At 41.4% G+C, this 26,618-nt stretch overlaps 1 protein-coding gene across 2 annotated transcripts; it reads left to right on the top strand.

Annotated features, from left to right (window-relative positions):
• Positions 1-3,205: 3,205 nt before the first annotated feature.
• On the top strand, positions 3,206-26,476 carry dennd4a (DENN/MADD domain containing 4A). Of its 2 annotated transcripts, none has more exons than XM_041038771.1 (30): positions 3,206-3,403; positions 8,048-8,379; positions 8,596-8,842; positions 8,947-9,016; positions 9,115-9,284; positions 10,155-10,393; positions 10,499-10,565; positions 10,723-10,781; positions 10,898-11,042; positions 11,385-11,560; positions 11,924-12,024; positions 12,723-12,941; positions 13,374-13,519; positions 15,594-15,727; positions 16,075-16,207; positions 16,633-16,788; positions 16,911-17,039; positions 17,137-17,281; positions 18,314-18,436; positions 19,695-19,805; positions 20,413-20,487; positions 20,598-21,439; positions 21,559-21,775; positions 22,355-22,446; positions 22,560-22,735; positions 23,018-23,414; positions 23,743-23,860; positions 24,142-24,304; positions 24,402-24,466; positions 24,635-26,476. In XM_041038771.1, the coding sequence occupies exons 2-30, from the start codon at positions 8,069-8,071 to the stop codon at positions 24,769-24,771; spliced, it is 5,163 nt and encodes a 1,720-aa protein (XP_040894705.1). In that variant the 5' UTR covers positions 3,206-3,403; positions 8,048-8,068; the 3' UTR covers positions 24,772-26,476. The 2 variants fall into 2 exon arrangements, with proteins under 2 accessions (XP_040894705.1, XP_040894704.1); XM_041038770.1 differs by having other exon boundaries at positions 16,582-16,788.
• Positions 26,477-26,618: the final 142 nt, after the last annotated feature.

Raw genomic sequence — 26,618 nt, 5'->3', positions numbered from 1 at the left:
TGCAGCTTGCGTGACCAGTCGAAGATGCTGCCTTGTGGAACATTTATTAGCATTATTTTGTAGTTTCTGACAGTATTTTTTTTAAACAAACATGTCAGGCTGGCTGATTTTTAACTGGCTTGACAGGTTTACTGCGAAAAAAAACTTTAAATTTGCAGTGATAAATGCTCTTTCAACCTCACTGAGTGTTTATTTTAAGATTTTTAAAAACATTTCTAATTAATTTTGATCATATAATTTTTCAGCAGGGATATTAACTAACACACTGACTCACACCTGTACCTAATGCTTCTTCTAATGATTCTTTATTTGTCATATGCACAGAGATACAGAGTAAAACATGCAGTGAAATTAAAAAGATACTCAGTTGCTGTGTGAAAGGGATCAGATAAAGTTGCAAAAAATAAAATCAATGAAATAAAGATTACCAAAAATTAAAAAGAAAATAATAATAACTATGTGTACAAACAAATCTGTGAACATACTAACCAACAAACATCCAAATTGTCTGCAACTCTTTATGAAATATCTCACTGTTGTACAGTACAGGTTGTTGCCATGGATGCTCTTCTTCCCTCTTTTTACAGCAGCAGTAGTTATTGACAGGCCTTCATCACAGGCTTTATCGCTATATTCACCTTGTTACATGAATGAGTACAACGCCTACAGAAGCTGTCTGTTTTGTGTTTGATCTACAGCTTCAGAGCTCATGCTGCACATGATGTCAGTGCTACAGATTTGTTTTCTGCAGAGGCAATGAATTCACTGTTTCTGGCTTCAGACAGCATGACATGTATACTTTAAGATTTTGCAGTTACTACAGCTCTCTATAGGAAGTCAAAGATCATGACTGACCATAGCATTAAATGTTATTATGAACATCATCGATCATAATCTGCAGCTGAATTCTTGAGCAAATTACAGTGTAAATTCATATTTGCTGTCCGTATGTCTGCACCAAGATTTAAGGTCACGGTCAGCTAATGAAAAACACCCTCATAACTGGAAGCTGTTCAAGTTCTTATCAAGCAGCTTCAACAGAGCAGATGCTCGACAGCAAAGGATCTGAAACGGGGTCCAGTCCAGACAGCACTAATGTGGTAGATTTGAAGACCTCTGCTGAATTGCTGTTTGTAGTTTAGTCAAAACTGAATGTTACAATCCCTTTGGCACTTTCATATTTACAGACTGGTGTTGTGTGAGAAGAAGTTTCTAGTCAAGGCCCAATGTGTCACTAGGAGGTGTTTCAGAGAAACAAAGATTTTTATATTTAAATTAATGGTGCAACCATACAAATGGTCTTGGAATTTGCAGTTCTGTGAGGGGGAAACTTGAACTTGTCATGCCTTTAGCCTTTTTTGAGTTTACTTATTATCCAGACAGCATTACTGTGGTAAATGTGGAGGCCTCTGTTGATACCATCCATAAACCTGCATGCCAGAGCAAGTGGGATGCTTATGAAAGGCCTGTGAATTGTCTGTAGTAGCTTTAAGATAGAGAAATCAATGAACAGTCACTTTCCCAAATGGAGGTTCTTTTATGACTACATAAGAATATCTCCTGAAAACTGAATTATTATTATGAGAATTAGCAAGTTGTTTGAAGTCATTTAAACCCTTTTGGCTTCAGTGTCTGGGCTTGTCCAGAAATTTGAACACCTTGTCTCACTTTCTGTGAAATCCCACACATCTGAAATACCAGACAAGATCTCTGGGTGAGGAAAACCCCTTAGAGGAGAGCAGATGATGATTTTTGCTTACACGCAGACATCCCGGACCGGAGTCAGGGGCTTTCAGTCTGTGTGTGATTCAATCTCACAGAGACAAATGAAAACTCAGACAGTCTGCTGCTGCTGACAATGCAATCAATTTGGAGAATTCAAGTTGTCATAACGACTCTCCTGGTAATCTCATGGATTTATATTTTTCATTTTTTTATCCAACCAGACCTTCTCAATTCAAACAGTAACCATCATTCATAGATTTATTGCACTCAACCTGTTTTATATCTCATTTTTTGGTCTAAAGTAATCCCTCACTTTTCAACCTTTTACATATCTGTAAAAGTAAATACCATGTCCAACATTTTAGTTTTAGTGATTGTCATGATCGCTTATACACAAAAATGTAATGTCAACACAGAATGGATGTTGTTGTTACAAAGATATGATTACGCCATCCAAGATGACACAGCAGAATGTATGAAAAGCTCTTACATCGAAGCTGCCTGTAGTCTTCCGGCATTCAAATATGGTCATTTGTAAGGTTCAAGAAAACTGTGCGTTTTGGTAATCACCACACAAGGGCAGTAGAGGGTAAGACAATAGGCCATGTTGTCTCTGGCCTCAGGCACTGCCAGGTTTCAGTCTGTCTTTATTTATGCTTGCGGAGGAGTTTGGTTTGTAGCTAGATGACATCAGTCAATCAGAAATTATTTTTTTGTAAAACAAAAAACAGTAACAAAACTCAGGCATTACAGCACAGTGGGATAATATACAATCTGCCAACAAAAAGCACTCTGAGTTTTATTAGCAGCTGTGTGGAAAAGGCTGTAATGCAGAGTTAAAACAATATGTCGATTAATGGATTAGTCATTCTTGTCAATAAACTAAATATCTCTGGGTTTTTTTGGACAAATTAGTTGAAGCCAGGGGTGCACTCAATTTTGTTGTAAATGTGTGCAAAATATCTCAGAAAGACAAGCAAAGCGAATACAAAGAGACACGTAGCAAGAACAGAGAGATGCAATGGAACCACAAAAAAACACAAACAACCACCAAGGACACACCTGCGTAGTTTGTGGTTGTTTCGCATCTCTTTCAGTGTGGTTGTCTTAAAGGGTGGGGGACTGTTTACATGTCTGTGCCCAGCTTGTATCCCAGTTGTGTCATTATCCCTGCTGCAATATTACCATAACTTCTACTACCACCACCACCACCACCACCACCAACAACAACAATAATAATAATAATAATAATAATGATTATTATTGTTATTATTATTATTATTATTATGGTGGTGGTGGTGGTGGTGGTGGTGTGCTTCAGGATGAACTTGTAATGCAGACCAAATCTTTCCTCACAGCTACAGACGTTGTTCCTCTGTCACAGCTGTCAGCAGTGTCATCAGTGACGTCGGTGAGGTTTGTAATCAGTCACGTGATCCACGCAGGTCTGGATAAAACGCTGCTGAGGACTACACAGGTTGTTCGGATGCATCCATCCCACTGTGAATTATTGTTTTATTTTAAGATAACAAATTTAGACCGAGGAAAAATAATAATATTAATAACAATTACCGAAGCAAACGCCGAATAGTATTTACTATCAACAGAATTCTGGGTTTCATTTCGACGCAAGCTCGTATTCGACACGTTCACCTTTCAATCGTCGTGATTCTGAGATGTGAGTAGATTTTTCTTTTATTGGGAGTAAAAACAAACCACGCGCACACACCCAGTCTTTATAATGAAGGTGCTTCTCATGTTAATTTATCTTAAATATTTTGAAACTGTGATTTTAATGGAGGCGATGGCTGTTAGCGTTGCAAACTGAATCCTTTGAATTATTATTTTAATGTTGGGTGGTTGAGTAGCATAATTAACGAACGGGGTTAATAGTTTCGGTTATATTATTGTCGTGTGGCTTTATGCGCTGCAAGAATAACTTAATGCTTTATAGTGAGCATCGCTGCCTGTGTGTGATTCACTATATTTACAGGGCGGTCATTGGTTACAATGAAGTCATATGGAGGCTTATTTCGTTGCATCCCGTGTAGATGCTCTATAAGATGGCTTCTTCAGATGTGAGCATGAGAAAACCCCTCTGTGTTATTATGGTCGCGATGGTCAGTTGTGTTTTTTTCAAATGACCATTTGCTTGCTGGATGGTAATTCAAATATCGCCAGTGCAGTTGCAAGCTTATCATGCAAGGTTCCGTCAGTATGTTTCTATTTCCAGCACCACCTTAGATCATTTTCTTATTCATTTTTCTGCTCTGTTTATCTTGGGCGTGTGTGGTTTCCTCATCAAGCAGTCAGGGTCCCCCCCCCCCCGTGTCAAACATAAGGAATGCAAATGGCTGATGAGGGTGAGGGTTGTCTTCATGGCTAAGAGGGAACAGATGCTGAGTGAAGTGTTGTGGTGATTCCCTCCCCAGATCAGACTGCCCATCCTCCCTGCCCCCCTGCTGTTAACACAGCCCTCTGTAATCCCTGCACAGCCTGAGCGTGACTGCCCAGCCGCTGCTACCACTGTCTCTTGGGCCACAATTATACACACAGTTCTGCTGTTTTGAGGGGAAAGTGTTGAACAAAATATTCCCTGCATGAAATATCAAAAATGTATTGAAAATAAATAATCAATTATATTGTTTCAAATGTCAGAAGCTCCTGTTATAATTTCCATTGTATTTAATCACAATCCAGCCAGAATTTTGAAAAATTTGACATAGTTCACATATTTGACATAGTTTTTTTTTCATTATTTGTTGTTATTATTAGTCTATTTCGGCTCACAAGGCTTTTAATTTGTATTCCAGACAAGGCCCCAGTGTGTCCATAGATGCAAAAAATGTCAGTGTTTAAAATTAGGCATAAGATGTCAAGAATTTTACATTTGAACTAACTACAGAAGACATCTTGGAGTTTGTTAAATGAGATAGTGGGACAAGCAGATACAGAGGATGATGCTTTATGTTTTAAGATAGTGTAAGGTAAATGCTGTAAACATTATGGCACAAATGGTTAACAAATTACTGCAAAGCTGATGGTTGGAGGTGACTCATAAAAACAATAGTGGATGTGAATGGGGAAGTGGGCTTGTTAGTTAGCAAGAAGAGGAAATCCGCTGTGTCCTTATTTGTCTGCTTTTATGAAGAAAACTGGTGAATGAAAAGATTGCAGTATCAGGGGAGACCATGAGTCACTCACTTCCAGTGTTGAGCTAACATAGGGTTGCCTACAATAAATGCGATGGTGGAAAGTTAGTTGAAAATCACATGGAAAATTTAATGACATTCTCTGGTTGAATCAAGTTTATTTATAGGCTTTTTGATCCTAAAGCAGGTATCAGAGGAGTTTAGAAGACAAGTCTCTCTAGATTGATGGACAGAAAAATCAAAGGGATGCACTACTGTACAGAAACAAATCAAAGCACAGGACACATGACAGCTGAAGGCTAGTGACCTTTCAACTGTAGTGCAGCCTGCCCAGAAGTCCCAACCTAAGACACTAATGGAAATACACAGAAAACATTGCTAGGAACAAAGGGAAAGACTGTGGACAGGCCGTTTCACTACAAGGTGACATGAGTGTGTAATACCTTCTAGGTCCATACAATAATAACATGGAAAAAATATAATCAGATAAACAGATGGAAACTTTAGCTGTTCAGTTTATATTCAGGGTATATCTGTTCATATTTACATTTAAATCCTTTTATTCTCTGGCTTTGTCAGAGACTCTGTTTTTATGAACAGAATACGTCTCTGCTAATGACACAGCCCATTAGTCGACTTGTATTTAACCAGAACAATGTTCCCGGCTCATTTCAGCATCACTAGGAGAAATATTCAGTCTTCATTTCAGTGTTAATGTTGTTGCCATGGCGAGGATTAGATATGATTTTAGGCCTCTGCTTCCTGTTGAGGGGGAGGAATAGACGCAGTGAATGTCGTGGTAGTTGGAACTGGAGATTACATCTATATTTAATCCTGAACCTTCCAAGTATTGTATGACACATCTGCCATGCCATCAGCTGTATATTTAGCAGCACTCATGAAATACCTACTGAGAACAGGATTTTTTTTTTATGGCTTGGTGTAAGTGGTGGGTCACATTAAAACATTAAAGGAAAGGTGGATCTACTGAAAAGTAGAATTTAGGCCTGAAACGTTCTTTGTTTATGTTTCTAAATAAATTAGAAATATGCCTCTTGGTTTTCATTCTTTATCATAATGACTGTGTTTTGCAGTGTCTCCATTAGGAACAGTCTGGTGAAAGCTTTTACAGTGACAATGAAAAGTACGTCAACCCTCTAGCAAACTATCAGTAAACAGTAAACTGCTTTGAATGATACGTGACCACCATGTAGCTGGGGAATTCTGGTGGGACAGCAGTGTAAGACGTCTTTTGTTTTGAAGGCATCTAATAATCTAATCCATCTAATACAGGAAATAAAAACATCATATATCTTCTTTTATGGACAAATCAGTGTTGAGATGTTAAAGGGCATGAAATAAAAATACTTTGGTACCATCTGTTAAAGTGATAGAGGTACAACCAGTGGAAATTCATGGAAAAGAGACTAGTTACTTTCAAGCAACTGAGCAACTTTAAAAATGTATCAGTTGTGAAATAGTGGGACATTTTGCTAAGAATGTGTCAGAGTGTGTCTAATTCTGGGCCTTTTTGTTTTTCAGAACTTGACTGTACAGCTCATAACACTTTTTAAATAATTTCTGTGAACAAAAGATGCAAACAAATAAAGTCTGTAATTCATAAGTGCTACTGTAATGTCTATTTGCATATTTTGCTATTTAATGAAAATGAGTTTTGAAGGAGATGAAAAAAAAAAACAAGGTTTTGCTACTGGGTATGCTGAGTCATGGGGTAGGCTATACCCACAAGGCTTAGCACTACCGAGAGTACAAATAACCTGCATCAAAACAGCCACTGGCTAACAAGAGAGCATTGGACATAAAGACTCTTCACTGTAGACTAAAACGCTGTAAGACCATCAGTGATGATGAGTCATAATTTTAAAATATCACTCTCACTGATGCTCAGAGCAAACAGGCTTATAAAACAGGAAAGATATTAGACAGTATTTTGTTAGTATATTGTTTTGGTAGGTCTTATAGGCTCAGAATTTCACCAAATAAGTAAATCTAGGTGTTGTTAGATTTCTGACTGACCAGTTACAGGTTAACAGCTGAATCACTCTCATCCCTCAGCATGACGATGGAAATGCTGCAGCGTGTTTGCTACTATAGATTATTTTTGTTTTTTCCATGTACTCGTGTTAGCGGTCAGTTTCACGCCCTAAGCCCATAAGCAGTGCTTAGCTTTCAGTCCCATCACACGGCCACACAGGAGAACAGCACACAGATCCATTAGCTTTAAAGGCAGTGGAAGCCAAAGTCCTAAGTGGGTGAGATATAGTCGCAGCTTCTTGTGTGCCATGCTTCCTAGCAGTGACACATCTAGCACAGAGAAGAGGGATAACTTTATGCTAACTCCCTCATACCCTAGTGGGGGAAATAATAGGCAGCTGTTTATCAGTTTGCCAGTGAGTGTGGAGGAACTGCTGAGAGAGATAAAACAGGCTCTTCAGCTGAAGCACAATAAGCTGGCCCAGCGCTGAGAGGGCTTCCAGGGCTCCATGCTTTGTGACAAAGCTATAACAAGCTGACTCACAGGCGCTCCCTCTATTCCTTTCTTTTTCACAACATTGTTTAGCGCAGAGTATACGCCGTCTGAATATCACATCGCTAAAAGCTCCAAAAAAGCTTTTCGCTGCACTACAGTGCACCCTCTCTTCATTTTCCCAATGCTCATTTATAGTTCTCATACATTTCCTTTCCACACATTCTTTTCTTCTTTCTTTTTTCTACAGAGGCATGTGTTTTATTTTACATAATCAGTCAGGGCATATAGCAAGGTCATTGGTCTTAAACCCTCCCATACTTCTTGGTGAAATATGGTGTTTTTGCAGACAGGAATGCATGCTAAATGCTTCCAGATGCTCTCATTACTTTTGGTTATTTCTTCAGTGTAGAATGTATTTGTAATGTAGGTAATGTATATATCTTACATGCTGTATGGTTGTATCTCTATTCCCATGTTTAATTCAACAAGTATAGCAACAAAATAATTAATACAGTGTGCTCATAGAGTGAGTTTAAAGGTGATACTGTTCAGCCAGGTCCTTTCCTGATTGTAAGGGCCCAGTTTCCTCTTGTTTTTAAAGCTGCAATCTGTAATTGCAATGTGTATAAAATGCATAATGGAAGCCCTCCATCCCTTTCCTCTTGTCCCTATTTTCCAGCCCACAGTGTGGGAATGGGAAATGATGGAGGATAAAGGGCCTCGTGTAGCCGACTACTTTGTGGTTGCCGGCCTTACCGACTCGTCCAAGCCTCTCGAGGAGGAGCTCCACTTTGACGATGCCGGTCCCAAGTCTGTGAAACCCAAAGCTCCCATCACCGACATAGCTGTGGTGATCCGCTCCCTGGGTGAAGAGGTACCCCCGGGTTTCACCTGTGTGGAAAGCACCCCCTCAGGCCTCTCTGCAGAGCTCAATGGAGCCAGCCTCAGGGGCCCACAGATCTTCTTGTGTTTCAAGCGAGGCAGAGATAAGCCTCCACTGACAGATCTTGGGTAAGCAGTAATCCTCAGTATCTGACCCTTTACTCACCCAGCACTACTAATCACTTCTGTGCCTTGGGTCACTGTAATCTGCTCTTAAACACATCCCTTAGCCTGACATCTCTTCAGTGAATATATTATCAAAGCTCCCCAGTAATATTTTTTCAAGAATGTCTCGTTTCAAAAGGATTAAATGAGAAGTCAGTCTAACGCTGCCTGATATTTCAGGGTTCTTTATGAATGGAAAGAGAAGCTGAAGCCTGGATGTCACATCGTCCAGACCACGCCCTCAGGTCGCCCTGCCAACATCAGCAGCTCATCTTCCCAACGCATCTACATCACCTACCGCCGTGCCCCGAAGAGCCAGCCCCATACTTCACTGGCCGTCACTGATGTCTGCATTATCATTCCTGGCAAGGGGGAGACACCCCCCCACACCTTCTGCAAGGTGGACAAGAACCTCAACAGCAGCATGGTGGGATACAGCTCTGCGAACACAGTTCTATCTCTAGCATGTTTGCAAAAATAACTCAGGTTTTCATTGATCTGTGATGGTCTCTGTCTTTTCTCATATTCCAGTGGGGATCTTCAGTCTACCTTTGTTATAAGAAATCTCTGGCTAAAGCAAACACAATTGCATACAAAGCAGGTAAAGTAGTGTGCAGAATTTGTATTATGTATGATTTGATTGTGGATATGTGTCAGTATCAGAGCAGGTTTGACTGTATTTTGTGTATTTGTATCCAGGTCTGGTGTGTAGGTACCCTGAAGAGGACTATGAGTCCTTCCCACTGCCTGAGTCAGTGCCTATGTTCTGCCTGCCCATGGGAGCTACGGTCGAGTGCTGGCCAGCGCACACCAAACACTCCCTGCCTGTTTTTTCTACATTTGTGCTGACAGGGGCGTCTGGAGAAAAAGTAAAACCACCTACTCACACGAGTCTTACCAATAACCATGTTCCGTTCTCATAACCCTTTATTCAGTTGGACATGTTTGGTTTTCACTTATATTCGCCAAGTGAAAAAATTATTGCCAAAACATCACCACTCACCTCCGAGTCCTGATAAGTTATATTTACATCATCATTAATTAAGCAGTTTCCCCAAAGTTGGAATCAGTTTTCTGGCTTTTAATACACAAGTTCTGCCTTAATTGGTTCATTTCAGCTAGCCTCTCCATCTTTATTCCCCCACCCCCGTCTCTCTCCGTGCATTAGTATCCCTTACGGATTAGGATGTTGATGAACTGCAGTAGTATTTCTAAGAATACCAAACAATCTTAATCAACTCCTAAACTCTGACTGGAATCAAAAATGGTCTAAAGGCTGTGCTTGGAATACCAAAAGGCCTGTAGGCTTTGAGAGCAATGCAGCATAAAAAGATTTTTTTTTGCTGCTCATCTTTTGAATAATGGATAACTCATGCACCATTTGGGCCTGGTGCACGAGTCTTAAATGCTGAGTGCCTCAGTGCTCATTCCTCCCTTCCCACAACCTCTAGTCTGCAGGCTAGTCTCCTGGCACTTCATGCCTGGAATGATTTGTTTATTTATTTATTTATTTGGGAGGAACAACTTCAAAGGACTGAAAAATTAGCTGATTTATTATGATGAAAATTCTCCAGTAGAGCCACCACAACATCTTACCTGAATAGGTTCTTTCAAAGGACCTCTGACTACTGTGATCTTTATAAGGTTTGCATCAGGATGTTGACAGGTCTTTTTTTTGTGTGTGCATACTTGTTCATGTATTGTATATTCTTTATGCTGATCATCACCTTTGTGTGCAGGTGTACGGAGCTGCCATCCAGTTCTATGAGCCTTACTCAGAGGAGAACCTGTCTGAGCGTCAGCGCTCCCAGCTCGGCCTGCCAAGCTCTGATCTCGGACCTGATGGGACCAGAAGTGTTTACAGCAACAAGAGCATCTGTCTGCTCTCCCACTGGCCCTTCTTCCAGTCCTTCAGGAGCTTTCTCACTTTCCTCTACAGATACTCCATCTCTGGACCACATGCTCTGCCTATTGAAAAGTTAGTAAATTTCACAGATTTAGCCGTCAGTCAGAAAATGGTTAATTCTCGGTCTTGCGGACAGGACTGGGTGGCTTTATTAACCAATTTTCTTTTTATTTTTAGGCATATATCTCACTTCATGCAAAATGTGCCATTCCCCTCCACCCAGAGACCACGCATCCTAGTGCAGGTGAGCTTAAGATGTGAAATTTGATGCATGAAGTAATGACATCAGTTCTGTGTGCTTGCTTTATTTGGGTTGACGTGAACGTCAGTAAACACTGTGATCACAAGCTAAATCCTCCACCCACTGATGCTCTTAATGTTTTTCTGTGCGTCTTCCACAGCTGTCTCCACATGACAGCCTGATTCTGAGCCAACCTGTCTCTTCTCCACTGCCTCTCAGGTGGGAAAATGTCAATAAAATGTAAAATTATAACATTGAGACAGTCTGTATTTGTTGCTTTCTTAATCTGGAACCATTTGCTTTCTTTCCATTTGTGTGTGTTTTTGTGCACTTAGTGGTGGAAGCCTCTCCACACTACTGCTGAATCTGGGCCCAAAAAACGCAGCCACTCTGCTGGTGTTGGCAGTCACGGAGCACAAGATCCTGGTTCATTCCCTGCGTCCAGCTGTACTCACCAGTGTTACAGAGGCGCTTGTTTCTGTAAGCCTTTTGTTCTTTTCTTTCCTTTTCACTTTTCCTAATAATAACACTGAAGAGGGTGGTCTTTAATGTGATTATAGGTACAATGGTGGATGAGGTAAGAGGCAGGGCATCAATGAATCATCCATAATCACATCAAAGAAGACCCACTGTTAGGGTATTAAGGGCATTCAACAACAGTTACCTCTGAAAAACCTTTTTCAAAGCAATGCTCATTAAAAGAAAGGTTGCTGACTACCTCCCTGTTTAAATCTCTTCTCTTCTCCCTGCAGCATATGTACCAATTGTTTTAATGTTTTGCACTAATGGATAACACATCCATCCACATCCTTGCCTTTTCAGATGATCTTTCCCTTCCACTGGCCGTGCCCCTACATCCCTCTGTGCCCTCTGGCCCTGGCCGATGTGCTCAGTGCGCCGTGTCCTTTCATTGTGGGTGTAGACTCTAGATACTTTGACCTTTACGTCCCCCCGGCTGACATCAGCTGTGTGGATCTGGACACCAACACAATCTCCCAGTAAGTGACCTCTAACCGCACCCGCACTGTGATAGATGGCCACCTTCAACTTTAAGACGCCCAACCGAAAATCATCTTCTCATGGTTTAGGTTTTTAGTGGTCTGATGATAAAAGGTCCTCCCAAGGTTATCAGTATCTGTCAGTGAGAGCCTCTCTTATGTAATGTAAAGAGCTGGAATGTGAAATATTCTTACTAAACACAAAAAGCACATTTGGGTCCCGCTGGTCTAACACATCAATTTGAAAGGTATTTTGTAACTTTAATTGTAAGATGTCAGTAAATCCGTCTCCCTCCCTATATCTTTTTGCAATGTTTCTTGACTGTACTCCCGTGTAATGAAAACCATATGGTGTGCTTTCAGAAAAGACGACAAGAAGGCTTTAACCTGGAAAATCCTGCCCAGGAGAGCCTGCAAATATCTCCTGAATACCCTGAATAAGCTCTATCAGCAGCTCACTGAGGGTGAGTTCAGTCTGATGCTGTGTCATTTTATATGTGGTTTCATGAATAATTGAAGCTGTCTACTTGAGTTTGTTGAGTCAGCCTGTACAACCAATTTACAGGAAAACTCATATGCTTACATTGTCATATAAAACCAACCTATAATGTTTAGTGCATCCCTAGAGATATTGTGGATTAAGTGTAATTTAGTCTTTATGGTATACCCACTCCTGCTCAACCTGCCTCATCTACTTATACTTCAGTTAGTACTACTACTGTGTTTCCCAGAATCGCTTTTGCCCCTTTACTTACATTCCAGCATGTGGCTATATTGTATTATGATCTAATGTGATCTGTCAGCAGAGACAACAGAAATATCTGCCATTTCTACCATGGATTTCTTTCATTGTCACAGTTGTAAATCTCTGAATAAAGAAAGTCCTTTGATTGTGGCAGATTAATATTTATCTTTGATGTCTTCTTCTATCACACCACATTTCAGCAGAACTGGAATGATGTAATGTCAGCTGGTTTAAGTTTATCCAGTTATGCTGAAACAAATACAAAAAAAAAATGTATCCAGAAACTCATTACCAAGAGCTGTTTACAACAGTGTTTTAGGGTGTTTTAGCTTCATGACTGTGGTTCAGTGTACAGTGTTCAGTGTCCACATATACACATGTATATATTTCACATGTACTACTGTTGTGTGCTCTCAGGTGGCCAGCTGAACCGCGAAGATGTGCAGATGGAACACACAGTGACTGACAGTGAGCTCAACGGGGGGAAGAGCCTCCACACTCTGGAGCTGGAGATCCAGGAGGCCTTCCTGCGGTTCATGGCGGCCATTCTACGAGGCTACCGCTCATACCTGCTGCCCATCACCCAAGCACCCTCTGAGACGACCACTGATGCCAGCTCCCTCTTCGACCTCCAAGGTACATTTGTAATGTAATCACAAAACACACTGACAGGCTATAATTGCCTTGCCTTCATGTGATTCAGTGCTCTAGTAGGTCAAGGGGTTGAGGTCTGAGTGCTGATGCATCAAAGTTTGCCCTAAATCACTGCTGTAATGACTCTGGTGATTTAGCTTAAGCCTCAGTGGAAATTAGGCTTGGATGACAAATCAGAGAAACGGTCATGATTAATAGCACAATGTCCCTGCGCATCTGTGCGCTCTTACGCAAGCGGAACAGCAGAGAACAGCTTGTTTCACCGCACGGTATTAATATCCCGTAGTCTGCATCTTGACCGCGTGAATGTTCTGCAACGGCTTGAGAAGTGAATGCCCGGTTTTATTATCATGACATTGCTACTTAATGCCCACTTGTCACGTGTGTCATTTCATAATATGTTTTGCTTCACAGGCTTCCTGAAGAGCAGAGACCGCTCCCATCAGAGGTTTTACTCTCTCATGACCAAGACTCAAATGTTCAGCCGTTTCATAGAGGAGTGCTCCTTTGTCAGTGATAAAGATGCTAGCCTGGCTTTCTTTGATGAGTGTGTTGATAAGGTGAGGCTTGCAGCTAATCTTCATTATGGTTTTTCTGTGTCAGAGACAATTCATTAGAAAGACTGCATCATTGTGTTGTGTAAGAACAAATCCAATAACAATATCTCAGAAAAAAAAGCTGAGGCATTTAGAGGAAAGATGAATCACATGCTACCCTCTCAATTAAGATGCCTTATTGAGGTCTTTGTTTAATTGGAAGGAGCTAATAAGCCAATAACAGGAACTAATAGAAATAAACAAATACCCCAACATCTCCCTTGAGCCACTTATTAACATCAGCACTAAGCTTTTCTCATCTATAATTCTCCCCTGTTCTTTTCAGTCCTTGTTTTATGGACTTTATGTTTTACTGTCTTTTTTCCTTGGTCTTTTCTTTCTCTGATTTTCCGCCTTTTGTCTTCTCTCTCTCTCTGCTCCTTTGTTTGTCGTCCTGACTCCTGCCTGGTAGCTATTCACCACCGGAGGCAAGGTAAGCTAGTAGACCCTGTTCTGTAGTTTAGAGCTGGGTACATGTTTTTATACATTTTTCCTTTTTCAGCCGTAGTATCATCAGATCTGATCCTAGTCGAAACATTTTCCATTGTCCTTTGTGCATGACTCAGCTAAGAGAGTTTTGTGTGTGTTGTCATTCCGAATAAGTCCAAGTGAAGTAAAGAGGGAGTGAAGCTAAAAGTATAGTGTAGATCTGAATGCGAGGATGTGCATTAGCTGTCTGTGTGTGTCAGCAATCTGCATTATTGAACCAGGTGCCATTAGGAGTGAACCACACAGAGAGGTTGTGCAGAACTGTTAGACTCTGAGATGACGCTGAGACAGAGAGATTAATTATTTGTGCTTGCCATTTTCTGAGATTACTCTGCACTGTCCTGACGTCAGTAACCTCTGCGAAATATAATATGCAAGAATGGCATAGGAAGGCCAGCACAGAGGCGATAATCTTTATTTGTCAAAATGTTATGAGTTTAGTTCTTGAAATCCTGTGGGATGTGAGCCTCATTCTCAGTTAGAGGCCACATCGTTTGGGGAATTGACAGCTTTTATTAAGACATCCTTGCCTACACATGTTTTGTAACAGACACAAAAGAAAAAGACAAAACATCCCCTCCCCTCCAAAAACCTACTGTGCTTGCAAACTTGTGCAATCAGGAAGTCACATTTACATCCTGCATGAACATTTTGAGCTCCTGTATGGATGGTCATTGCGGTTATTATTGAGAAATGGAAGCATTGATTCATTCAGCGTCATTGCTGCTGAGGTTGACAACAAGTGCGTGATTGGGAAAGACCTCTTGGGTGTAAGAGGAAGGGCAACAAGCGGAGAAACATTGAGTACAATTGAAGCGAGGGCAAATGGGTCAGTGACAGTCAGTTGACTGAATCATCCACTCGACTGAGTGGAACGAAACCCTGTAACGCGGTACCACTGGAGACCTATTCAGCTGCTGCCATAATATTAACATTTTTGTGAAGCTCATGTCCGAGATAAGCTGGTGATCGATTTCGATAAGCCTAGTCACTGCACATTAGCATAGCAGGCTTTTTATGATCTCCCAGGCGGCCATTCAGTGGTGATTTTCTCCTAAACAAATGAATATTGAAGTTTTATCTGGCCAACCTCCTTCATGTTGCTGCTGTTGTCCACAAGCAGACAAGCAGTGGGGCTTTGTACGCTTCTCTCCACAGAGCAGCTCCGTCGGTGAGTTGAAGGAAATGCGGCAGTTTAGTATCAAGCATTGGCACCAAAGCAGTATAGTGTAATGGTTTCATGTCCCTAGAGCAACATGGCATTTTGTCCAGGTCACTGCAGCCTAGATTCAATTAGTCTTGGAGGATTCATAGGATCAAGCTCCTGCCTTGGCAGTACACTTTAGATAAATGGACTGAGGACACGGGCCATATTTCTGGAGTAGATGGACTCATTACTGACATCTGTTTGTCCTCCCTGATCCTCATATCTGATATAATGTATACTGTATCAGATGCCCACGAGCCTCCAGGGAGCAGTAGCCTATGGATTTGTGTTAAGAGGAAAGATGAAAAACAGTGATGGAAGTGTGTCTGTCTTGCAAACCAGATGGACAGTGAACGGCCAGAGGACACCAGACTGATCGAACTGGATGAATCCCACCGCAGTGAGCACACAGTTTATATCAACCCTCCAGAGCTGCCTCCACTACCACAGGGGGAAGAGCATCCTCTGTGCTATAGGTACCACACTGCAGATCAATTTCCTAACGACTGATACAAAACAGACTGTTTCTTTCTTGTCCACCGTCTTTCACGCATCAAGCGCACTTCTCAGCGACAATGGGTGCACACAATGCAACCCCCAAAGGAGTGACTTAGCTTAAATTGCCTCTGTTGTTAAAGAATTTGTCAGTGCTGTAGGGCTTTGTGATCATTTCAAACCAGAACACGTAGCTTTTGGATTCTTGTGTTGGTGCAAAAGCTTCCAGGGAGCCAACTGTCACTTCGCCTTCCATTGTTTTTGTGAGGTTGATGTCTATTTCAGTTTATGTCATGGTATTCGAGAGAGTATCTATGTCTTTCCGCAGCTACTCTGGGTTCCCTGTGCTGAATCCTGAGCTTCTGGAGCCACTGGAGGGACAAAATCCTCCATCAGCAGGCATGGCCTCACGCCACAGCAGCCCAGCCAGCCCTACGGCCATCTTTAGACGCTCCAAACAGGTCAGCCATATGAGTAGTGAGATTTTCTTGGAAACAGACTAATAAATACCTCTGCTTTTTACTCAGTTTTCAAGGGGAATGATGATTTATTGTTCTAAAAATAATGTTCTACAAATAAAAACCTTCATTGACCCATTTTCTAATCTCTTTAAGTAGCTTTTTCTATTGTGAAACCCTGTAATTATAGATTAACATTAATGTGTTAAATGTCTTGTCAGATTTTATCCTCATTTGAGCCTTTTTATGCTGAGCTTATTATACTGCTGCATTCATTCTTCACAGTGATGGATAAGGGCACAAATGTGAATGCAAAATGCATATCGGTTTCTAAAAGAAGATAAATTGTCCCTATATATGATTTCTTTTAATCTCAGGAGATCAAATCAGCTCAAAGGATGGCCAAAACCTATTCATCTATGCCTCAGATGTGGTCCAAGTGTCTGCTGCGACACTGCTACGGCCTGTGGTTCATCTGCTTGCCAGGATTTGTGGGGACCTGCCACTCTAAAGTGCGAGCTCTGCGCACAGCTTATGACGTGCTGAGGAAGATGCAGGACAAGAAGCTACAGGCTCCAGATGAGGTAGGAAACTGAATTATTAGACATCCACACAGACATATGTATTCATGATATTAATTAGGTTTTTTATTTAAACTTATAGAGAATATTCTTTAACATTAAAATCTTGGTGTTTTCTGTCCAAGGTGTGTTACCGTGTGTTGCTTCAGTTGTGTGGCCAGTACAGCCAGCCTGTCCTGGCTGTCAAGGTGCTGTTTGAGATGAAAAAGGCTGGAGTTCAACCTAATGCCATCACCTATGGGTACTACAACAAGGTGTGTGCTCTTGATATAAGCCGAAACAATAAACAAGCTAATTTGACTTTAAAACAAGCAGTTTATTTAAAATCTTATAACCATGGTCCCGGTCCAGGCGGTGTTGGAGAGCACTTGGCCCTCCACCACCAGGGGAGGCTACTTTCTGTGGAGGAAGTTGAGGAACGTGGTCCTAGGTGTGCTCCAGTTCAAGCAAGCAGGGAGGAAACAACAGACTCCTCACAGAGATCCTCAACTTTCAGGTAAGAACACTAAACTCCTGGCATGAACATCATTGCTTTTAAAATGGCCAATCATCCACATCCACTAATAGAGTACGTCTCTGGTGACATACAAATAGTAAAACATACACCAGTAGTCATTACTGTATGTCCAAGACTTATTAGTTCTTATGTAGTCTGGGACTGCATTAAGTTCAGTGGTAATTACTTTTCAGCTACACACACACACACACACACACACACACACACACACACACACACACACACACACAGTAAATGATTAACAGAGTGGGATTTTCTTCTCGTAGTTCCTAATGAATAGACATGTAAATGAGTGTGATCCTGTGGGAGCACTCATTTCTTCAAGACATCTTTCCTGGTCTCATCACGAGGTTTATCCCAACTCCAGCCTCCACCTGCACATATTGTTCCTAACCTGCATTTCTTTAATGACACTAATTAAACAGATTGAAGAGGTTTTCCTCCCCAGCAGTCACAGCACACGGGTTGCTCTTGATGTCAATCCCTAATTCCCACAACAGCCCAAAGAGACTGTCATTACCATAATGACATGTTGTTTAAGTGGCTTTAATGAAAACATCATACTTTACACCATATACTGTGACATGGTTGTTGTTGTTGTTGTGTGCTCAGTTTGATTTCATTCACTTCGCAAAGAGGATTTTATAGAAAATTCCAAAAATGGAAACGTGATCATGTTAAGTAGCGTGATCCGTTAGTTATTTGTGAAATGAAAATGTGATTCATTTTTCTCTCCTTTGAGTTAAAAATAAGACAGAAAAGTGAAACCTTTATGCTCTTTTTAGTGCTGTGGCATCCTTTTATCTTGAGCAAGGTTCAGTCATGATGACAGCTACTGTACATGGTGTTCAGAGCCTTGCTGCTTCTTTGCAGTGGATGATAATGATTCCAGCACTGTTCAGTCAGTGTTTATAAAGTGCTCGTATTCCAGCTGGGCTCTAGTCTTATAATCCTGCTACTATCATTTGTTTTAACCTCTTATCCTGTCTCTTCTCTGTTGTCTCCCTTCAGATGGCAGTGATCTTGACACAGTCAGTCATGGGAGTCTGGACAGTGCTAATGACTCTGCTGAGCGCACCTCCATCGACACTGACTTCACTAAAATGGACTCCAGTGACGATGGATTTAGCACAGGTAGGAAGCCACAGCCTCAGCCTCAGCTTCGTTCTGCTGGCAACTATTCCACTCTCGTCCTTTAAGTGTGTCACCGCTGCTCCTCGTGTCTCAACTTCTCTCTCTTAAATTGATTTGATTTGCCACCTTAACAGCGCCCAAACCACGATTCATAAACCCTAATTTTGCATTTCTCTGCTTAATTAAACGTCCCTGTACTCAGGTAAATTGTTCTGACATCATTGTACGCTGCACATTCTGCTTTATGTCAATCACCCGACGCCCACAGAAAGAAACGAAAGACTCCAGCATCAAGAAATGCCTCAAAACCATGTCACCTTATCACTACTGAGTCCCAGAAGTGACAAATGTAACAACAGCCCACTTGTCAAAAATACAAGTAAATACATAACACGAAAAAAATGCTAATAACATTCCGGTGGCATTTAAATGTGATTGGGGAAAATGTAAACTAGGCAGTCATCAGGACGCACATGCACTTCTACAAAATCTTTGCTGGGTCACAATAATGCAAAACGAGTAAAAAAAAAAAAGAAAAAAAAATCCTCTCTCTCCTCTCCCAAATTCTTATTTTTATTTAACATGTAATCCAGAGACCATCTACGTACAGACATTAGCACGTCCATGTAGACTAAAACAAAAAAAGCAGACACTGAAAACAAATGGATGAGCTACTTTGGTGACACTGTTTCTTCTTTTGCTGTTTGACTTACATCATGACTAATGTGGTGTGGTTACAGGACAGTAGAGACAACAGGGTCTACAGTGGTTTACAAGTAAACTGAGGCTCTGATACTAACACTATCATGGATTTGAGACTGACTCACATCTTTCTTATCCCTCAGCACTAAACAAGTGAATAAATCAAAAAGTCAGAGATAATAATATTAATCACAGTAAAGCAGGTTTGTACTTTTTCCTGCAGTTTGACCTTGTGAATGTGATTCCAGTATTCAAAGACTCTTTCCCTCTCCTGCTGCTCCTGCTTTTCTATTCTGGGATTGTTGTGTGCTTTAAGCTGTAGGGAATGTCACCACCACACTCTGTTGGAAAAAAAAAACAAAAAACTCTCAGATCAGTTGTCTCTTATAAAGGATCCGTGGAGACTAAATAGCTAGATTTTGATACACTCAGCTCTTTCTAAAAGAGAAAACAAAACCATGAGGGGAAAAATGTTTTAAAAAAAAGAAAAAAGAAGAAGAAAAAAAAGAAACAACTCTGGTTTTCAGAGGAATAAAACTTCTTATCTTTTTTCCAGGTGGACAGTCAGATCAAGGCTACGATTCATTGTCCAAAGAGGAGGAAAGGCTGTGCGGCAGAGAGATTGACAGCACACTGCTGGTGGAAGACAAAGGACCGAGGCAGTCCAGTGAGTTATGGATTAGCTAATCTTTGACACTTAGTGACCATTTGTGCAGAGGAGAATCACCGCCTGCTGTCAGTAAAATGAATACTCTCTCTTTAGAAGCTGGGAGTATCATATCGCAGTGTGGGTGTAATATATTCTCTACCCACCCATTTACTGATATATTTAGATGTTTTCGAGAAACTGTTTCTGTTGATGGGTGATGTGTTATGTAAGCAGGCGATTGTGTGCATGGCAGGATTTGTTTCACAATTCGTTACAAATAACAATGTGCTGCTTCTCTCTGTTCCAGTCTTCTTGATCAATAGTCCTCACTAATTGCTGTGGTGTTTCATCAGTCCTAATTGCTTATAACTTTGTGGTTTTGGCATAGAATACAAGACAGGCGTATTTTAAGATAAACACCTGTCCCTTAAGGAAACACACGGCTGCCAGTGTATTGGCTTTTTGTTTTCCAGCTGCAAAGGATTAATCAAATTAATCCTTTGCAATAACAATATTTGTGATTTTCTATATTAAGTATAGAATTTTGCAGGAATGCAGTACTGTTAGATATGTAAAAGATTTTAATATCCACAAAAAATGTGTAATTCATCCTTTAAATCTCCAGCACCTGACACTGAAGTTCCAGTCAGAAGCATATCTCCTTCTTCTAGAAGCTACAAATCAACAGATACCAGTGCAGGTGAGTTTTATTCATAAAGGAGACTGCCATGAAACCATTATGACTGTATAAAACAGTGCCACAGATTTTCAGTCTTGGTTTATCAGAGTATGTGTTTTTTTTTGTCACAGGCAATAGCAGCAGGCTGGTCTCCAGTCCATCTAGTGACACCATTCAGTGTGGAGTTCTGCCAAAGACAGAGAGGCCAAAATCTCTGGACTTGTCTGGTGGACTGGGAGCTTTGAGGCTCACAGTGCCTCATCTAGGCTCAGCGAAGCAGCATCACCCAGCTCCTGACAGACTGCATGGAGTAGAGGAAGAGGAGACAGAAGCTGACAAACAGAAACCTCCGGTGGAGAGGAGTGTGAGTTGCAGCGGTGCAGTGGAGAGGCCAGGTGCCTCCATAGAGAGGAGTGTCAGCTTCAGTGCTGGGACTGTGAGGAGGACAGGTATAGAGATGGGGTTTGACCCTCTCTCGCTAATGGCGACAGAGACGGTACAAGAGTGTGACCAGGACAACTGCAGCACACCAACCACCCGTCGCAACCTCGCTGAGGAGATCGAGATGTACATGAACAACGGCAGCAGCCCCCTGAGCAGCCGCACCCCCAGCATGGACCTGCAGAACCCCTCAAGCCCCTTGTTTCGATCCGCCTCATCTCCTCACACCTCACCGAGACCCTCCACTCTACTACGCTCCAACACACACCTCCCACTGCCCGTCAAACCCAAGGAGAGACTGAGGCCATCACCATCCCTTCCTCTGGGTGTCTGTAACAGAGAGAGGGAGAGGCCCTCCTCGTTAGTGTCACCCTCATCTCCTTCTCCCTCCACCTCATCATTCTCCATGGACTCTCTCCTCACACCAACTCTGGACATCTTCAAGAGCAGCGTCATATCGGCAGGGAAGGGTGTGGCAGAGAAGGCCAGCCGTCTTTACTCTCGTCTGTCTTCTCAGACGTCCTTAACACAGGTTAGTTGTGCAACAGTTTTCCCCAACAAACATTTCCAACATGACTGCTGACATAATCACATTGTGTTCACAATGAACTTGTGTAATGTGACTGTGTATTTTTTTTTTCTTTCCTGCAGGATGCAAACTGCGACAGGATTAGTGTATCCTCACTGACCTCAGGAGAGGCAGACTGCTCCTCGCTGCTTGATAATGACTCCTGTCTGGACCCAGATGGCTTTACCTCCCCCCAGCATGGCAGCGTGTCCCGACTCAGGAGGAGCCCTGTTGTTAGCCATAATAACCTGGGCAGCCCCAGCACACCCAACAGAGTGTTCAGACACAACTCCTTCTCTGGTTTGTGAAACATCCTTTAGTCCAGTCAGTTTTGGTTCTACATTGGGATCTTGACATTGCACAATATACAATTTATTTAAAGTGCATTCTTTTATGAAAACTTAAGTGTTTAAAAAAAAAAGTTATCACTTACAGCCATGCTCGTTAAATTGCTGTTTTAACCACAGCATTGTATTGGTTCCCAGCAAAACACTTCTAGACAGTCTAAATTTAGAGTACAAGTAGGGCTCAGTAATGGAGAGATTCGGGTGTTGTTCTGTGGGAAACTAGGCCAGCAGGCATGAGGGCTGATTCAGTGTGTAGGCTTTCCTGCACTCAGCCACAGGCCCTATGCTAAACTTAAACACGTGAACACGTGCATGCACACTCACGTGCACACTCCCAGTGGTACAAATGTGAGACGCAGATTCATTAAACCTGAAATGTCCACTGATTGCACACTGTCAAGTATAGGACGCTGCTTTGTTTCTTTCTTTGCACTTTTGCTTTATTTAATTCAGCTGCGTATAGCTTTGATAGTTGTGTTGAATCTTGGCTTCGCCTTGTGTGTCTAATTGTATAATCCTCCATCGTATCCAGGTGGTTTGGCACTTCCCTCCAAAACTCCTCACACTCCAGATTCCTCCCCCGACACCAGCCGCTTCCAACCCACTCCCAATTACACCATAGAGGTAAGTTACTCACATATCAAAACCTCTTATCATACACTCATCTTTAGACTGACTCAGACTGTCATGTTGCTCTGCATCTGATTTCCTCCACTTCCTGATGATTTTTGCCGCAGGTGCTGATGTCCAGTTGTTCACTTTGTAAGACGTGTGACTGTCTGGTGTATGACGAGGAGATCATGGCAGGTTGGACAGCAAATGACTCAAACCTCAACAGCACTTGTCCCTTCTGTGGCACAGCCTTTCTGCCTTTCCTCAATGTGGAAATTAAAGATCTGAGACCACAGTGCAGGTAAACCTTCCCTTTACACAGACCAGACACAGACATTATATATTGACATACACAAAATCTTTGAATAATTAATCAGGTATTTCCATCATTTCACACTAAATAAAGTAATAATATGAGGTTTATTATCTTTGATCTGTTTTGATTGTCTGTTTTTATAGTGTCTGTCTAGCTTTTTTCAAAAAGCACTCACGCACAAACTCACTCACTCACAAACACACTCAGACACAACATCTTTTGTCCCTGTGGCCCCGTTAAACAGATTCATCGTGTGTCTCCCCTCAGGTCTCCGAAGGAAAGTAATCCTGTTAAAGAAGAGGACACGTCTGCGTCACTCAATCCCGAGGCCAAAATGTCTGCAACAGACTGTGCAGCTCAGTCATCTGCAGATCCCCTGCAGAAGCAAGAGAGTGGTGGGAGTGCTGGGACAGCTGCGCCTGCTTCAGCCCCAGCCTCCTCCTCTGCTCCGGTGACGGTGCCCTACCTGAGCCCCCTGGTTCTGTGGAAGGAGCTGGAGAGCCTGCTAGTGAACGAGGGCGACCAGGCCATCTCCTCTCCGAGTGTTGTTGACCAGCACCCCATTGTGTTCTGGAACCTTGTGTGGTACTTCAGAAGGCTGGAGCTGCCGAGCAACCTGCCAGCTCTTATCCTTGCCTCCCAGCACTGTAGCCATGGAGACCAGGTGCATATGTCAACATCTCTTAAGCTCACCCACATGTAGTGACCCATTTAAGATGAAGTCACCATTTAATCAACTTTGTTTTAAAGCCTTTGTGTGTAGGATGTGAACATTTCTGACTTTGGTGACTCCTAGTGGTAGTTTCAGAAAATGCACTGTGAAAACACAACAGCGTATGAAAGCAGCACACATTTTCCTTTTTCTTTAAACAAATGAAAACCAAGTACTTTTAAATATATAAATATAAATATATATTTAAGAGCATTGAAATTCTGCCCAAAGGGGGACATGGAATAGGGGATTAATCTTCCATACTTTTTACCCCCTTTAGACTCCTCAGAGCGTTTCATCCGAGGACAGTAAGCAGGTGCTTGTGAGGATTATGTGGGACAACCTGAAGTTGCACCAAGATAAAGTTCAACCCTGCTATGTCCTGTGGAACACACACTGTAAGTTATTTCAGCAATTACTTTAACAGACTTAGGTATATTGTGTTTCAGAAGGTGAAATTACTTCCAGAAAATGATGGTAACTCTGGTAACTCAAGGTCAGATATTTACATGCAAATTAAATAATGCATATGAAGTAACTAGAAAATCATGCATAATTCAGTTCAGGACTCCTATTAGTCATGCTGCCTTTATCAGCACTACACTTTCAGGGTTGATTCCGAGTGATGGAGATGAATGAGCCTTTGATCAGGGTGACTTTTATCTCTCTTTCTTTGCAGGTGCCAACTCCCTAGTTCGCTCCGGGCTGTGTGAAGAAGGCCAGCTCTTCACTGTGGAACTACTGCAGGGTTTTGTGAGGAGCATTAAGAAGAGTGATGTCTATCAGCCCATGAGTCAGATCATCCAGCTGCTGGGGCCGGAGCTGGGTTTTAAGAGGCAGAGGTGAGGAAATAAAGATGTCAGTGTAAAGTCATGTAGAGAAGATGATGTGAATGGAAAGCTTAATTGCTTTTCTTTTTTTTTTTTTTCCCCCGAACAGGAGCCTCTATAGAGATTTATTGTTTCTTGCTCTAGTGGCTTTGGGGAAGAACAACATTAATATAAGTAAGTTCAAAAGCCTCATTATTCATGACAGCGGTATGGGATGATGCTGTCAGCTGCATCTGTACTTTATAATTAGTGCTAATCAGAAAATGTTAGCATGCAAAAATGCTGTGCTGAGACAGTGAGTATTATGTCCACATTTTTTGACTAACCTTGATCTTATTACAGATGCTTTTGACCGGGAGTACAAGTTGGCGTATGATCGCCTCACGCCCAACCTGGTTAAACTGACACACAACTGTGACCGGCCCCCTGGAGCAGGGGTCATGGAGTGCAGGCGGACTTTTAGGGAGCCCAGTCTGTAAACTACTTTTCTTCTATCCCAGTTTTTCCCTCCGACCATGGCCACTGCTGCTGTTTTTAGTTTGGGTTTTTTTGGACTGCTCTTAAGACTCAGGACCAGCTCACCTGACTGAGGCACAGAGCTCTTTAAAGCACAATAGGGAAATGACACTTAATGCAAAGCAACTGCCATGAGTTTCTCGTATACTGTTAGAGCTGAGAGGCACGGAGTGACAGGTCTTTGTAAATACTTAGAAAAGTCCACTGTATTTTCAGGATAACTGTAGTAAAATGTTTGTATAGTTAATATACAGTCTATTTTATGACTTTGTTTCTGTTGAAGCTGTGAGTACATACGTAAAAGTAAGTTTATGATCATGTGGTCTAAATTCCTCAGTGGTCCTGGTGACCTTGTTAAGACTGTTGTTGAGTGTGTGTATAATAAGCACTTGCTTTTAGACGTTCATGTTTTTACGAAGCACTTTGACAAGATGAGCTTGCTATTCATTTTCATTAACGTAATGCTGTGCCCCAGCAGCGTACTCTTAAGTGACTTTTCTACTTGGTGGCTGCAGGACTTACTGTGCTGCTAATGTTTCCATTACATGCAGTTCACAAAAGCAAAGAAATTCCTCCCCATCTGCACCCTGTAAGCCCAGCAGGGCCACGCTCAAATGCCTGCACACACTAAACGAGACAGTAACATCAAAAGATTATAAAACACAGTATAACTTAGAGTCGTCAGTTAATGTGTATGCACAATGTTTATTCATGTATCCTTTTTTTGTACAATGTACCAAAAGAACCCAAAAAGGGAGTAATACTTCTATGATTTATTTACAGTTTTTTAAGCAATACCTTTTTTAAAGTGAGGACTGAATAATTTATGTGTTATATGGGACCACCAAGGATAAATTTCCTTAAAAACAGTACAATCAAACTAATAGCAGACAAATAAAAACTGAAAATAAAAGTTTTATGTTGGTTTAAACAACACCGTTTTTTGATAAAGAAATTCATGTATTGACAGTAACAGATCTATAAAATTGTATAGAGTATTTGATTCTAGTATTTTGTATATTTCTTTTTGGTCTTCACTGTATGGTGTAGATGTCAGTTGTAGACATTTGGACAACAGTGCACTGCTTAAGGTCATTTTAACCACTTTTAATAAAACTGACTGTTGAAAAAAAAAAACAACTGAACAGATGGCAGTGCACCGTTCACCGTTCTTTGCACTGAGCATATAAAGAAACATGTTGGTGTTAAGGTGTTAAGTTTGAAACACAGCTCTGACCTGCCCTCATGCGAAATCATGTCCAAAAATGAGTGTGATTGTTCACTGTGTTAATATTGTCTTTCACCATTAACTGACAAAAACCTGCCTAGATTCTGTTTGTAGTGTGATGCAGCTGCACAACTTATTACTGAACTTCACAATTACTTATAATGATAAGATGCTGGATTAGATACAGCTGTGTGCTTGGAATAAACACCAGTCACAGCATGTGCATTTACATTTCAGCCGTCTTCTAAGTTGTAACCAGTCACACACACAAAAAAATAATAACACTGATGACCAAAACATCACTTGATGTCTACATGTTGTTTACACTATTTGTCAATTTAAACAATGTTTATGAATTATTATTTATCATTTGTAACACAGATACTAATTTGTATGATTTTTACATTAAAAAAAAAAAAGAAATCAATTTTTTTTCCCTGGCTGGATCTATAGTTTGCTTTCGTTTATGAATAAACACGTTTATTCTATGGATGTCCAGCTCATCTTTCCAAACTGAGTACCCTGACTGACCTTTTCAGAAAAAAAGTTGACAGTTTAACAGTGAGTTAAAACAAGCTCAGG

The sequence above is a fragment of the Toxotes jaculatrix genome, chromosome 5, assembly GCF_017976425.1.
Source record: "Toxotes jaculatrix isolate fToxJac2 chromosome 5, fToxJac2.pri, whole genome shotgun sequence".
Classification (NCBI taxonomy): domain Eukaryota; kingdom Metazoa; phylum Chordata; class Actinopteri; family Toxotidae; genus Toxotes; species Toxotes jaculatrix.
Note: the sequence above shows the minus strand (reverse complement) of the source record. Positions and strands in the feature narration are given on the sequence as shown.

Bases quoted from the DNA above. Each gene is read 5' to 3' on its own strand.
- dennd4a (XM_041038770.1), top strand. From the start codon at position 8,069: ATGATGGAGGATAAAGGGCCTCGTGTAGCCGACTACTTTGTGGTTGCC. The intron at 12,942-13,373 runs GTACATTTGTAA...TTTGCTTCACAG, and splicing joins CTCCCTCTTCGACCTCCAAG to GCTTCCTGAAGAGCAGAGAC. The intron at 19,806-20,412 runs GTGAGTTATGGA...TTAAATCTCCAG, and splicing joins CAAAGGACCGAGGCAGTCCA to CACCTGACACTGAAGTTCCA.